Source organism: Nicotiana tomentosiformis, chromosome 2, assembly GCF_000390325.3.
Source record: "Nicotiana tomentosiformis chromosome 2, ASM39032v3, whole genome shotgun sequence".
In the NCBI taxonomy this organism is placed as follows: Eukaryota; Viridiplantae; Streptophyta; class Magnoliopsida; order Solanales; family Solanaceae; genus Nicotiana; species Nicotiana tomentosiformis.
This window is the reverse complement of record NC_090813.1, coordinates 34,323,532-34,338,111: the sequence shown is the minus strand read 5'-3', so window position 1 is coordinate 34,338,111 and position 14,580 is coordinate 34,323,532. Positions and strand designations below refer to the sequence as shown.

Below are 14,580 nucleotides of genomic sequence, written 5' to 3'. Positions count from 1 at the left end.
AACATGAAGCTCAACCCCAAAAAATGTGCTTTCGGGGTCGGTTCGGGCAAGTTCCTCGGCTTCATGGTCTCAAATCGGGGAATTGAGATCAACCCCGACAAAATCAAGGCCATCGAAGACATCACCATCGTGGACAGCGTGAAAGCTGTACAAAGGTTAACGGGAAGAATTGCAGCCTTAGGCCGGTTTATTTCAAGATCATCGGATCGAAGTCACAAATTTTTCTCCCTACTCAAAAAGAATAACGACTTCGCCTGGACGCCAGAATGCCAACAAGCGTTACAGGAATTGAAACGATACCTCTTGAGCCCGCCACTGCTTCATACTCCGAAACCGGACGAGCAGCTCTACCTGTACTTGGCAGTATCGGAAGTCGCCGTAAGCAGCGTCCTAGTTCGAGAAGAGCAAGGTATGCAATTTCCCGTTTATTACGTGAGTCGGACCTTAGGAGAAGCGGAAACTAGGTATCCGCACTTAGAAAAATTGGCACTTGCCCTGGTAAGCGCATCTAGAAAGTTAAGGCCGTATTTCTAATGTCACCCCATAAGCGTATTAACCACCTACCCACTCCGAAATATCTTACATAGGCCCGAACTATCAGGCCGATTGGCCAAATGGGCCATCGAACTCAGTGGCTACGATATCGAATATCAATCCCGCACGGCCATCAAGTCTCAAATTTCGGCAGACTTCGTGGCCGACTTCACGCCAACCCTCATACCCGAAGTCGAAAGGGAACTCCTTTTGAAATCAGATATATCGTCCGCGGTATGGATCCTTTTTACGGACGGTGCTTCGAATATAAAGGGGTCCGGGTTAGGCATAGTTTTAAAACCCCCCATGGGTAACATTATTAGGCAAGCTATTAAAACTATCAGGTTAACTAACAGCGAGGCCGAGTATGAAGCCATGATTGCAAGTCTCGAACTAGCTAGAAACTTGGGAGCAAAAGTCATTGAGGCGCACTGTGACTCTTTGCTGGTGGTGAGTCAAGTAAACAAAACCTTCGAAGTCAGAGAAAGTAGGATGCAAAGGTATCTAGACAAACTGCTTATCACCTTACACCATTTCAAACAATGGACCTTACAGCATGTCCCCCGGGAACGGAATAATGAGGCCGATGCTCTAGCAAATTTGGGATCATCGGTCGAGGTAGGTGATTTGAGCTCGGGGACTGTCGTCCAACTTTCAAGATCGGTAATCGAAGAAGGGCACGCCGAAATAAATTCTACTAGCTTAACTTGGGATTGGAGAAACAAGTATATTGAGTACTTAAAAAACGGAAAGCTCCCTTCAGACCCTAAAGATTCCAGGGCCCTACGGACTAAAGCTGCTCGATTTACATTGGCTGCGGATAGAACACTATATCGAAGAACATTCGATGGACCGATGGCGGTATGTGTGGGTCCGGGAGATACCAATTATATCCTCCGGGAAGTACACGAGGGCACTTGTGGCAATCACTCCGGCGCCGACACATTAGTCCGAAAAGTGATCAGAGCGGGGTATTATTGGATCGATATGGGCAAAGATGCGAAAGAATTTGTTCGTAAATGTGATAAATGTCAGAGGTTTGCGCCAATGATCCATCAACCCGGGGAGCAACTTCACTCGGTCCTATTCCCGTGGACATTCATGAAATGGGGGATGGACATCGTCGACCCTCTGCCGTCGACCCCAGATAAAGCCAAATTTATTTTATTTATGACTGACTATTTTTCTAAGTGGGTTGAAGCGCAGGCATTCGAGAAAATAAGAGAGAAAGAAGTTATAGACTTTATTTGGGATCATATCATATGCCGATTCGGGATACCCGCCGAAATAGTATGCGATAATGGGAAGCAATTCGTTGGCAGCAAAATCACAAAATAAGAAGGATATTATCAACACCATACCACCCCAGTGGAAACGGTCAAGCCGAATCAATGAACAAGACTATTCTTCAAAACCTGAAGAAGAGATTGAATGACGCGAAAGGAAAATGGAGAGAAATCCTGCCCGAAGTCCTTTGGGCATACCGAACAACGTCAAAATCCAGTACGGGGGCGACCCCGTTCTCCTTAGTATATGGTTCCGAAGAATTGATACCAGTCGAAGTCGGTGAACCTAGTCCCAGATTTCGATACATGACAGAAGAATCAAATAACGAGGCCATGAACACCAGCCTTGAATTATCGGATGAAGGACGAGAAGCTGCCATCATCCGACTGGCCGCCCAAAAGCAACGAATCGAAAGGTACTATAATCGAAGAACTAAACTCCGCCATTTCAAGCCCGGGGACTTAGCGTTAAGAAAGGTCACCATCAATACTCGGAATCCAAACGAAGGAAAATTGGGACCAAATTGGGAAGGACCATACCAGGTGCTCGAGAACGTTGGAAAAGGATCATACATGCTTGGCATCATAAACGGCAAATAGCTATCAAGCAGTTGGAATGTATCATATCTAAAACGGTACTACTGCTAAGGCATGTCCTTTCCATATTCATCTAACTAACCCATGCATAAGTCCGAACGAGAGATGAAGAAGATCTTCCAATCAAGAGCACGTGTTGCACTCTTTTTCCCTTAGATCGGTTTTCTCCCAAATGGGTTTTTCGGCAAGGTTTTTAATGAGGCAACCATCGATCATGCTGCACTTTCAACAATATCCGAGGTCTCTTTCCGACAGACCTCGAATACTAGGGGGGCATCAAGGCCCTCAAATACATTGAGTTCAGATACAAGAAAGTCATCTCACAATAATAGGGTTCCAACAGGAAAACTTGTAAGAGCCAAATTTTCAAAATGAACCATGCTCATATAGATTAGCCAAAACATAAACACATGTGCAATGACTTGAGATTTATTGTTCAACCAGAATTAAGATTCACTCAACTATTAATCCTACGGGCTACTTATATTCCGAGTTCGAAACATTCACTCGAATATTAAGCCTACGGGCTATTGTTATTCCGAGTTCGAGCAAGCACTCACTCGACCATTAAGCCTACGGGCCACATTATCTCGAGTTCGAAACATTCACTCGACCATTAAGCCTACGAGCTACTGTTATTCCAAGTTCGAGCAAGCACTCACTCGACCATTAAGCCTATGGGCCACATTATCTCGAGTTCGAAACATTCACTCGACCATTAAGCCTACGGGCTACTTTCGTTCCAAGTTAGAAATAATCACTCGAATATTAAGCCTACGGGCCACATGATCTCAAGTTCGAAACATTTACTCGATTATTAGGCCTATGGGCTATTGTTATTCCGAGTTCGAGCAAGCACTCACTCGACCATTACGCCTACGGGCTACAATATTTTAAGTTCAAAACATTCACTCGATGGCTAATAAGCTACTTTTACTCTGAGTTTACATTAACTCAACCATTACATTACACCTACGGATTATGTTCCTTCAAATTTTAAATCATCGACTCAACAAGCAAACCCATGGGCTACAAATCTAATCGATCAGAGAAACTACAAGGTCAACATTCGATTAAAAGTCTTCACAAAACAAAAACAAGTCGACCTGATTACACATGTATATACAAAATTTGCCTACGAGATTAATGTACAAACATCAAGAATTAGAAACTAATCTTCCTGGTCGAGATCTTCCCTGTCCTCAGATCTGCTTTTGCTACCATCATCATCATCGTCAGAAGCCAAGGCTTCAGCTTCCGCTTCTTGCTCTTTTTCCTTTTTTACCTCTTCGGCAAGGTCGAAACCTCGAGCGTGTATCTCCTCGAGGGTCTCCCTCCGAGACCTACACTTAACAAGTTCGGCAACCCAATGAGCTCGAGTATCGGCGGACTTCGCCGCTTACCGGGCCTCCATCTGAGCACCCTCAGCATCAGGATGATATACAGCAATGGACTTATCCGCCAATACTTTCGACGACTCAACCTCCGCCTTAGCCTCAGCAAGTCGTGTTTCAAACTCCTCAATCTTCTTAGCTTGAACCGACCCCTTTTGCTTGACACTTCAAAGTTGAACGTCGGCCGATAATAATTTTGTTAAGATGGTTTCTTTTTCCGCTGCCAGGCGGTCGAGGGTCTCCTTCCACCGATTGCATTCAGCTCGGATTTGATCGACTTCTTCTCGAAGTAACCCGATCTTTTTGATCTTTTGCTGCAACTGAGACAACGAAGGGTTAACTTCCATGGTTGAGTCAGACCCATACTTTAACAGAACGAGGCTCACCTGCTTATCAAGCTCAGCCCCTTCTTCACGGACCTTAGCCAAATCCGCTTGGAGGTCCTTTATAGCCTCGTCCTTTTGGCTGCAAAGAAGCCGCAGGGCATCTCTCTCACCTGAGACCTTCCGGAGCTCGGCCTCATAATGGCTAAAATCGACTCGAAACCTACCAATGGCATGCACAGTAAGAAACACGAGTCAAGTATGGAAAAGAACAAATAAAATGAAGTATGGAAGAATCATTACCCGGGTAATGAAATGCTGAGCCTCCTACAATAAAAGAGAAGCGTCACTGATATCGGAACCGTCGTCGACTCCAGTAAAACAATCCCCGAAAGGATCCCTTGCACCAGAGCCTGCGCCGATATCATGAGTCTTCAATTCTTGAGCTTCCTTCAGCACCTCCTCAGAAAAAGATGGAAGAGAAGGCGAATCACCCATTGTCATAGCCCCGAGCAAATCGCTCGGAGTACTCCGGTCGAGATTCTGGTCTTCGGGAACAACCCCGACAGGTACAGCCGCCATCGGCTCGGGAGCTCTGGCAACCTCGATGGCCTCCGTAGACCGAACTACCAAAGCCGAGGAGCTATTTTCTTCTTCTTCTTCTCTCAGTCGTTGGACCGAGTCAATCGAAAGGGCAATTGTTTTTCTCTTCACCCTGCGAATTTTGGGCTTGGGGTCCTCTGATCGAGAGGAAGCTTTTCGCTTCTTATCTTCCCCCTGCTTAGGGACCAGGGACTTGTTTCTTTCCTCGCCGCTCGAAGGCCTCAAAACGGCATCCCTGGTTATACCTGCACAAGAGGAAATCGGTAACGAATAGAATGCAAAGAATACTTTGAAGGAAACAAGAAGCAAACCTCACCATAGTTCTTGGCCTCCCATCTGCCTTTTGCCAAATCACGCCAAGCGCGCTCGGCGTAAGAGGATGTCGAGGCCAACTTTCGAACCCAGTCCTCGAGGTCGGGCACCGCTTGTGGCATCCAAGGGGCAACTGAACATCAGGGAAGGACATCAGAAAAAATCGGAAAAGCACCTCAAAAGTGAACAAAAATCACTTACGGTCAAAATTACATTCCTCAGGGAACGACATCTTCTCCTCCGGAATGATATCACGGGTCCTCACTCGAATATAACGACCCATCCAACCTCGATCCTTGTCTTCATCGATGCTCGACATCAATGCCTTCGATGCCCGACGATGAAGTCTGATTAGTCCTCGAAAGATCTGAGGCCGATACAGTCGGATGAGGTGATTCAGAGAAAAATCTAACCCTCCGGCTTTGATAGAGAAGAAGCACAATAAGATGACTATACGCCATAAAGAGGGATGGATTTGGCCAAGGGTGACTTGATACCTTTTGCAGAAATCAATAATCACCGGGTCGACGGGTCCCAGTGTGAAGGGATAAGTGTAAACACTTAAAAAACCCTCTACGTAAGTGGTAACATCCTCGTCGGAAGACGGAATTTGCAGCACGACCTCGGAACCCCAGTTGCAATCTTTCCGGACGGCCTCGAGGTGATCCTCCATTATAGAGCATGTATACATCGATACGTGTTCACATCGACCCGGAACAAAGGAAGGGTTCTCCACCTTAAAATCAGTTTTCAAAATGCACGGGCCAGGAACATAGTCATGAACTGACGGCTCCACCGACGCCTTATCATCAGACGACCGTGGGGAAGAGGCTTTTTCCTTCTGAGGTACAGTTTTGGAAGTTTTCGCCATTGATTTGAAAGGAAAGAGTGCAAGGGAAGAAATAGACATCACCAAAATTCTGGTATGAACGGCCCCATAGCAGCAAAGTAGAGAGGATAAATAGGAAAGTCTGGAGGAAAAGAAGGCGCAAAAATGGTAAAAGTTATGTGGAAAGATTATTTATAGAGTAAGGCCTGACGGTTTGGTATCAGCGGTGGCCGACCACCGTCTGACACACATTAAATGCCTCGGTAAAATCGAGCCGATGGGACAGCCATCACATATGTCGAGATCGGGTTCGATAGAAACGTCGACATAAATTTGATCGAGCCGCAGGGAAATCATATCGTTTCTCACCACATCCTTTCCGAGAAACGAGGGGACTATCTATGTACGGTCAAAATCGATTCTCAGTCATAAAGACCGGTCGAGACAATAACGTTTCAATCAAAGGGTATCCGCATGGCGAGCTTTGACAAATTCCGAAGTAGAGACGCCGAGCTTCGAGCCATAAGACCAATCAACCGCAAAACTCGATATCATTATCGAACCCGCATCCGGATCGGACTACGGGATAACGACGACTGACACAGGCCCCGAATATCGATGCTCCAAGGCAGAACCGAGCTCGAACTAAGACTGGGGATTCGATCTAGCACCAAGCTCGAGTCAGTGCCAAGCTCGCAAGACAAGAGCCGTTACAACCGCACCAAGGGAGAGAATCTTGACGAGAATCAAGGGAGAGACAACCATCATGGGTTCTCCACTATATGTATTATTTTATGTTGTTACAAATAAAGTAGTGACCCTCTACTATAAAGGGGGAGATAGACTGCAATAGGGAGAGGAGATTAAGATTTCATTGTGATTGTTCTTCTAATATTTTCCAGTCTTCCCTTCCATCATTTTCCATTTTCACAGCAAAAATACCTGTATTGTCATTTTATATCAAAGAAATTTGCATACCCTTAGAACCATATCTAAATTTAACGTTATCCGAATTTTCGGGTAAACACCTCCAAAAATTGATGTCAAAAGACAAACATTTGGAAAGGATAATGTGTATGCAGACCTTACCCCTATCTAGTGAATGTAAAGAAATTATTTTCGATAAACTCTCGACTAAGAAAAAGGAAAAGGTGAGAAGAAGAAAGAAGAAGAAGAAAGAAGATGAAAAAGACGAAAGAGAATAGAAAAATAGTAGTATCAAACAGTATCAATCAAAAAAATACGATAACTGAATACGTAAGAAAGATGTACGAACATGAAAGTGCATGTGTGCTACTAGTATTACTAATATGTCAAAAATAATTATTATTAATATACGATTCTTTTAATAGTTCGAAGGTGGTCCTCCTTCAATCATACCCTTCCCACTGACGCACTGGCCCCTCTCTTTACATTCTCAGTTTGATGATATTGTTATTATTATTTGTCTTTTCTTTTCTTCCGTTGTAAGTGCATTAACTCCCTGTATTTGTGATCAGTTATCTCCATCGAGCTAGACATAAAAGGAAGCCGAAACATGAAAACTAAGATGAAATTGACTAGTATAGCTACCAACTCACTCATTTATATATTGTTGAACAATTCAGGTAAAGCTACTATCTAATGGTTACAATTCATAACTTATCAATTGCAACCGTTGTTATAAAGTCAATGAGGGGTCGTTTGGTTCAAAATTAGTTATTTCGAAATTAATTAGAATTATAATCACGATACATAATCTTACCTTCTTATGAGATAGATTGTTTTATGGTTTCAATATAAATTGATATTCTTAGAACCTCCAATTTTCCATTTGATGTAGGGTTAAAATGCTAACTATACATACATTCCTCTTCCACTTCTAACGGACCATCTTTCTTGAAAAAGGAAAAGGAAAAAAATAAGTCATATTAATGATGGATTTGGCTGTTATTATCACTTGGGCATAGGCTCTGTAATCACCCCGTCAAAATATCACGTACCGTTACTTTCTCCCCAAATTGGTCCCGTCTTTCTCACTTTCCCTTTTCATCTTGCGGCAGGAATGGGCCCACTAGTAACGGACCCAAAAACCGACCAAAATGAAACGTAACACATTTCAACGTTATCAGATTATCTCCCTTTTTTTTCACTTCTTTTTTCTTTTCCTTTTTTAACAACCTTCCATTTTTTTTTCCATCACCTTTCGTTTTCACCTTTTTTCACCCTCTAGCCACAGTTTGACCAATAGAGGTACGATACCAGCTCAGAGCTGACTCATTTGCTGACGTGTCCACAAGTTGCTCAACCTTCTTTACTTTCTTGGTCAAAAATCTACTGAATTTTACACAGCAGGCAAATCCAGTATAAAAATTGAAATGTTTACACTTGGCTCCAACTAGGAAACTGCACTTTCCTATTCCTCAACTCTGAGAATAAGCAAAAGTTTTTACATTTACCATTTTTATATGGTTTTCCGGAAAATTATCTATTCATTAACCACTATACACTGGAGTCACATTCAGCAACTTTTGTAGTAAAGAGATTAGGAGGCAATGTGTAAAATATAGGCATTCGTTTTCATTGTATTTTTAAGTTGTCAATAAATGTACGATATACTTTTATTATTTAACTATAGGTGATTTATTAATTAATTTTGTAATTTATGTTCTTAGAGATTTTTTTTTAACTTTCTGTGATGTATAAGTTTTAATGACTTTTATAAGGGGGAAAAAGGAAAAATAATACTGTATAATCGTTCTTAAAATAATAATTAAAAAATATATATTTTATTTATATATATACATTTTGTATGTTCTATATAAAAAAAAAAAAGACTATCAAATATAAATAGTTTTAATTAAAAAAAAAAAAAGGGAGGGTGGTGGTGGTGGAGGCTGAAAATTCAGTGCGAAAATAGTTGAAAGGTAGAAACACGAACGTAATGAGGAATATAGTTATTGCCGTAGATTTCAGAATGGACGGTGAAGATCAAGTCATGCTGACTTCCAGAAAGATTAGATAATCAATGAGGTCACGAGACGGCGATGTGGACCCGCCGTATACTGACGTGTCGTATTCAAATGTGGGAACAAAGAGTAGGCCCCGCAGTGAAACCCAAAGTTCCCCGAACAGAGCGGGAGGAAAGTTGCGTACACGTGGACGTTAATGACATGGAGTTTTCATATCACGGAAACATGGGACCCACTCCTTACTGGCGCCACGTCATGCACGATTCAGCCACTGAGGACTATATAGGCTTAACCATCATTGCATTTCCATTATTAGATTTTTTGTGCATCCCTTTCTCAATGAAATTTGTATTGACTATTTTGACTCTCTTTACATCATTTTTCTATTGTCCACAAGAAAATGGTAACAGCAAGGTTGAGCAAATTTACTTCTACATCCATTGTGTTTAAAGTAAAATTAAATAAAAATTGAATTAACAAGTTGAGATATTGGTTTTTGACCTCCTTATAAGAGTTTTTTAATTTCATTCCACTAGAATATTGGTTTTAAAACAATGACAAGTAAAAGAAATTAGTAAGATTATCGTTGTAAGCGATTAGCAAGCATATCAACTAAAACATAGAAATTAAGAAATATTAAGGAAATATGATGATTTGTAGATACACAAGTCTTAATAAGAACGAAGAAAAAATATTCAGACCAATTGCAACTCTTCCTTCAAACGCTTTCAAATTTTTAATATTTGTTATCAAAGCTCTATTTTTATTTAACCTTCCAAACAAGATGTGAATAAATAAATTCTGGAGAGAATAGTTGAACACATTCAATTACTTAATGAAAGAAATAGGGGTTTTTCTAGGAATAATCAAATTATTTCAAAAGCACAAGTACTGTTACGTTCCTCGAGTTTAGTATAAAGTTTATAATTTTTTTTTAATTATCTGTTGAAATTTTCACGACCTTTTCAATGTTTGGCCGCACAAAGCAGCTCATTCCATGAGGCCAACGGGTTGATTGGAGCTGAGCAAAATGCTTCAATTTCAAATGGGCTAGAAAATTTATAATCCGGTGTCATAAAATTAGCGAATTAGTTTGGTCTTATGAGTCAAGCCTATTTTGACTATTCAAAACATGTGTTTGAGATTCTTCCATTTTTTTTCACTGTGATTTTGGCATAAACGTAGAATAAATGGATTTCAGACACTAATTATTGTCTTCAAAATCTTGATTTTAATTAGTTGACAAATGACAATGAAGAATTATAGGACAGTAAAAATAGAGTGATCATAGTTATTGGTAGTCAATTGGTAGATGAGGTGGGTGGAGATAAACACATGAGTTATTTGATTTGGGAACAAGTTATATTGATATTATAAAGTGGGGATTATAGTATGAAACTAAAAAATAATGAGAATATTTAGTAACTGTATTTTTATTCGAAAATGTTTGAGTCATTGAAATAATAGGTGGTATAACATAAAATATATATTTGATTTTATATTAGATAACATTAGGTAACTTTTATTTTTAAATTTAACCTTATCTTTATTAAAATAACTTTGAAAATAAAACTTTCACGAGCGTTTGACGGTTGTAGTGCATGTCAAAGGTGTTAGTGCATATCTCGGGATGATCATCACTTCATATTTTGTCACAGTAAAACGTGTTACTCTCACGTTCTATCATGAGAATGATCCCTTAAAGTTTGCATAAAATGTTTTTACGGAATAGATTGAAGTAGGATTTTTTATCAGTTGTTCGATTTGTACTTACTTCTGTAAATTTGAAAGGCACATTAAATGGACCTTTTTGTTTTCTTTTGTAAACTGATGTATCGTACTACGCGAATACTTAAAAGAAGTTCTCAATAAAAGTTTAAATTAAGTGATGTTTTATGTCCGAAACTCTAATAAATGATGAAGAGCTTGAGTAGTCTGTTTTTTAGAAGAGGAAAGTAAATGTAAATTTAAAGCCAAACAAAATATAAGACTCATACGTTTCCGTTCAGCTTTTATGACACTATCTTTTATTTAGAAACGCCTCAATTAACAATGTTTTATTTTACACATCTTTAGAAATTTAATCTCATCTCACATAAATTAGAACTGTTTTCTATAATAATATCACATTCATCATACTCAGACGCAAAGACAGAATTTGAAGTTTATGAGTTCGAGAAACCTAATCGATTTAAGTTAATGAGTACTAAATTAATAAATTATACATATTCAAAGAGAATACAAATTCTTAGTTTGATGGCTTAAGCGGGTTTGTCTTAAGTTGCATGTCTAGAGTTAGAGTTGCAGCTCTTGCAATTTTATATCGTCTCTTTTCCTCTTTTTTATTTTCTTGAGCCGATGGTCTATCAGAAACAATCTCTTTACTCCATCAGATAAGGGTAAGTCTGAGTACACACTATCCTCCCCAAACTCGCACTTGTAAAATTTTACTAGGTTGTTGTTGTATATATATTCAATAATTTTTTAAAAATAAATACACAATTGGACAAAAGATACTGGGTTCGACCGAACCTATAGGTAATGTTCTATCTCCGCCCATGATCATACTTTAATTTTAATAATATATAAGTCAATTTACATCTCAAAACGAAATACACATATTAAATGAGAAAGAAAAACTATTACTATTAAAATAGTAAGTGACAGATGGGCTTAAACAAAAACTTTGTCCTCCTTCTAAAGTTGAGCTTTCGTCAATTAAAGCTAAGAGGAGACCTCACTCAATAGATTAGTGCACTATCCCCTTTTTCTTAACTCTCTCTCTCTCTCTCTCTCTTAGTCCACTCAATCTTGCGACCTCAGCAATTTCTTGAGGTAATGTATATTTAGTAGTGTAGATTAAGCTAGCAAGATATTGGGTGGAGAATGGCAGCATACATGTGTACGGACAGTGGAAATCTAATGGCAATAGCTCAGCAAGTTATAAAGCAAAAGCAGCAGCAAGAGCAGCTCCAACAACAAGAACAGCAGCAGCATCAGCAATTCTTGGGTGGTGTCAATCCATTATGCTTAAGCCCCTGGACTGGAACTCACCAGAGCTTAACCAACAGTCCCACTTTAGGATATGGTGGTCTTACTGGACCGGGTTTCACCGACCCATTTCAGGTCGTAGCCGGAGGCCCAGACGGCGGCGAACCGGGATTTCAGTTCCCGAACCTGGAACACCACTCGACCGGGTTTAGATTCACTGATTTTAGCGGTGGACCGGGCGGTGAGTTTGACTCGGACGAGTGGATGGAGAGCTTGATTGGCGGTGGAGATTCTACTGGAAGTTCCAATCTTCAGTCTGGTTCTTACCCGTGGCATACGAGTTCCGAGTTCGCTGCTCTTTACGGAGATCCGTTCTCGAGTTGTCCGAATCGACTCAGTATTGGCTCTTCTCCTCCTCCTCCTCCTACTTCCGATCTCAATGGAGTCATTTTTTCGGAAACCCAAAAAAATCTCAACCCATTACAACCATGGGTCCCCCCATCTTCTTCTCCTCCAGTTGTTCATAAAGAATCCAAGGTGGCCTCAATTGATGTGCCCTGTAGTTCCCCTGAAACTTTCTCCTCAAAACCATTGTTGAAATCTTTACTGGAATGTGCAAGACTTGCCGACTCAGAGCCAGAAAATGCAGTAAAATCATTGATTCGACTCGAGGAATTAGTTTCCCAACAAGGAGATCCGACGGAGCGGGTCGGGTTCTATTTCTTAGAAGCTCTTTACAGTAGGCTTTCGTGTCAAACAGAGAGAAGTCCTTCAATATTTAGTACTTACACTCCAGAGGAGCTCACTTTGTCTTACAAAGCCTTTAACGACGCATGTCCGTACTCAAAGTTTGCTCATTTAACGGCTAATCAGGCTATTCTTGAAGCAACTGAAAAAGCAACGAGGATTCACATAGTAGATTTTGGCATTGTTCATGGGATTCAATGGGCTGCTTTTTTACAAGCTTTAGCCACTAGATCAGCTGGAAAACCAGTCAGTATTAGAATCTCCGGCATTCCATCGGTGGTATTAGGCAACTCTCCGGCAGCTTCACTTTTAGCTACCGGAAACCGTCTCCGTGACTTCGCGAAGCTTCTGGATCTTAACTTCGAATTCGAGCCGATACTTACACCCGTTCAGGAGCTAAACGAGTCTAGTTTTCGAATCGATCCAGATGAAACTTTATCTGTAAATTTCATGTTACAGCTGTACAATTTATTGGACGAGACGAGTGTTAGTGTTAAAACTGCACTCAATTTAGCGAAGTCATTGAATCCAAGCATAGTGACATTGGGCGAGTACGAGGTGAATTTGAACAACGTTGGATTTCTTCAGCGGTTTAAGAATGCTTTGAATTACTACTCCACAGTTTTTGAGTCACTAGATCCGAGTTTGACCCGAGATTCGCCGGAGCGAGTAGAAGTGGAAAGACTGATACTTGGCCGGAGAATTGCCGGAGCGGTGGGAACAGAGGAAGCTGGAACCAGAAGAGAATGTATGGAAGATAAAGAACATTGGAAAGAATTAATGGAAGGGGCAGGTTTTAAAGAAGTGACACTTAGTCATTATGCTATGAGTCAAGCAAAAATTCTTCTTTGGAACTATAATTATAGTTCATCATATGGGTTAATTGATTCTCCACCTGGGTTTCTCTCCTTGGCTTGGAATGATAAGCCTCTTTTGACTGTTTCTTCTTGGCACTAATTCTACAAATCAATTATGTGGCCTGGTTCTGTTAAGTACTTTTTTTAGTGCTTAATTTCAATTTCATTGCTCCTCGTAGAGTAATTAAAGTTAGTATAGAAAGATGATATTTTTGAGCTCCCTGGAATCTGGAACAGCAACTCACCTTGTTAATTTCATGAATGGTGTACTGTTTGGTGTCCTCTTTTTTCTAAAGATATCTTGTTTTCTTGTGTAGTTATTAGGTTTTGTTTTTGCATCTTCTGGGTTGTTGGGTAGGTATGGTGTTCACTAGGAGGAAATCGACTGTAATTGTGCATATTTTGTGAATTATTAATGTACAATTAGTTAACTGATTTTATTTCCAGGGTCCAATTTTAACTTGTCAAGTGAATTTCACTAATGGTTACTTTATAATTAGAGTGAATTTGGTCTATTATTGTTGCTGTGGTACAGACGTACAGTCCATATTACTCCCTCTAGTTCAAAAAGAGTGTCCACTTAGCTTTTTCTTGGTTCAAAATGCCCTTATTAAGTGTAAGTGACCAAATCTCTACACATATTTAATCCGAGACAGTTTTGTTAAATTACCTATTTTTATTTAGAAGTTAATATTTTTTTAAAGGGGATGCAAATGGTTAAGTAGACACTCTTTTTGAATTGGAGGGGGGTAGCATTTTGTTGCTTGCACGATTAGTGAAGGTTGATGGACTAAACGACTAAATGATTAGATGAGGTTTTAATCGAATTGAAGAACGTCCTTTTCTCTCAGGTTCTGCGATGGAAATTCCATTGACAATGACTTTTAAGTAAAACCTGTGGGCTAGAAAAATAAAAACAGCTTTTTTCTTGAGCAGTTGTTTCGTTACTGATTTGCCAAAATCTTTCATTCAGGAAGCCTTACACCCCTAGTAAAGTCATTCCTTTTTAGCAAGTCTTGTGCTAGTATAGTAGAAATAGTACTACTTGATTTATGGAAACATATTAATGGCAGTTCCTTTCACTCTGAAATGAATTCAGAGTGTAGTACCCTTATTACTCTATCTCTCTATCTTTCACTCATTTATTCAGTTTCTG

The 14,580-nt window shown here is 40.2% G+C and overlaps 1 protein-coding gene across 1 annotated transcript; it reads left to right on the top strand.

Annotated features, from left to right (window-relative positions):
- Nucleotides 1-11,453: 11,453 nt before the first annotated feature.
- On the top strand, nucleotides 11,454-13,864 carry LOC104100125 (SCARECROW-LIKE protein 7). Its single transcript, XM_009607297.4, has one exon. The coding sequence runs from the start codon at nucleotides 11,716-11,718 to the stop codon at nucleotides 13,522-13,524; it is 1,809 nt and encodes a 602-aa protein (XP_009605592.1). The 5' UTR covers nucleotides 11,454-11,715; the 3' UTR covers nucleotides 13,525-13,864.
- Nucleotides 13,865-14,580: the final 716 nt, after the last annotated feature.

Bases quoted from the DNA above. Each gene is read 5' to 3' on its own strand.
- LOC104100125 (XM_009607297.4), top strand. From the start codon at position 11,716: ATGGCAGCATACATGTGTACGGACAGTGGAAATCTAATGGCAATAGCT.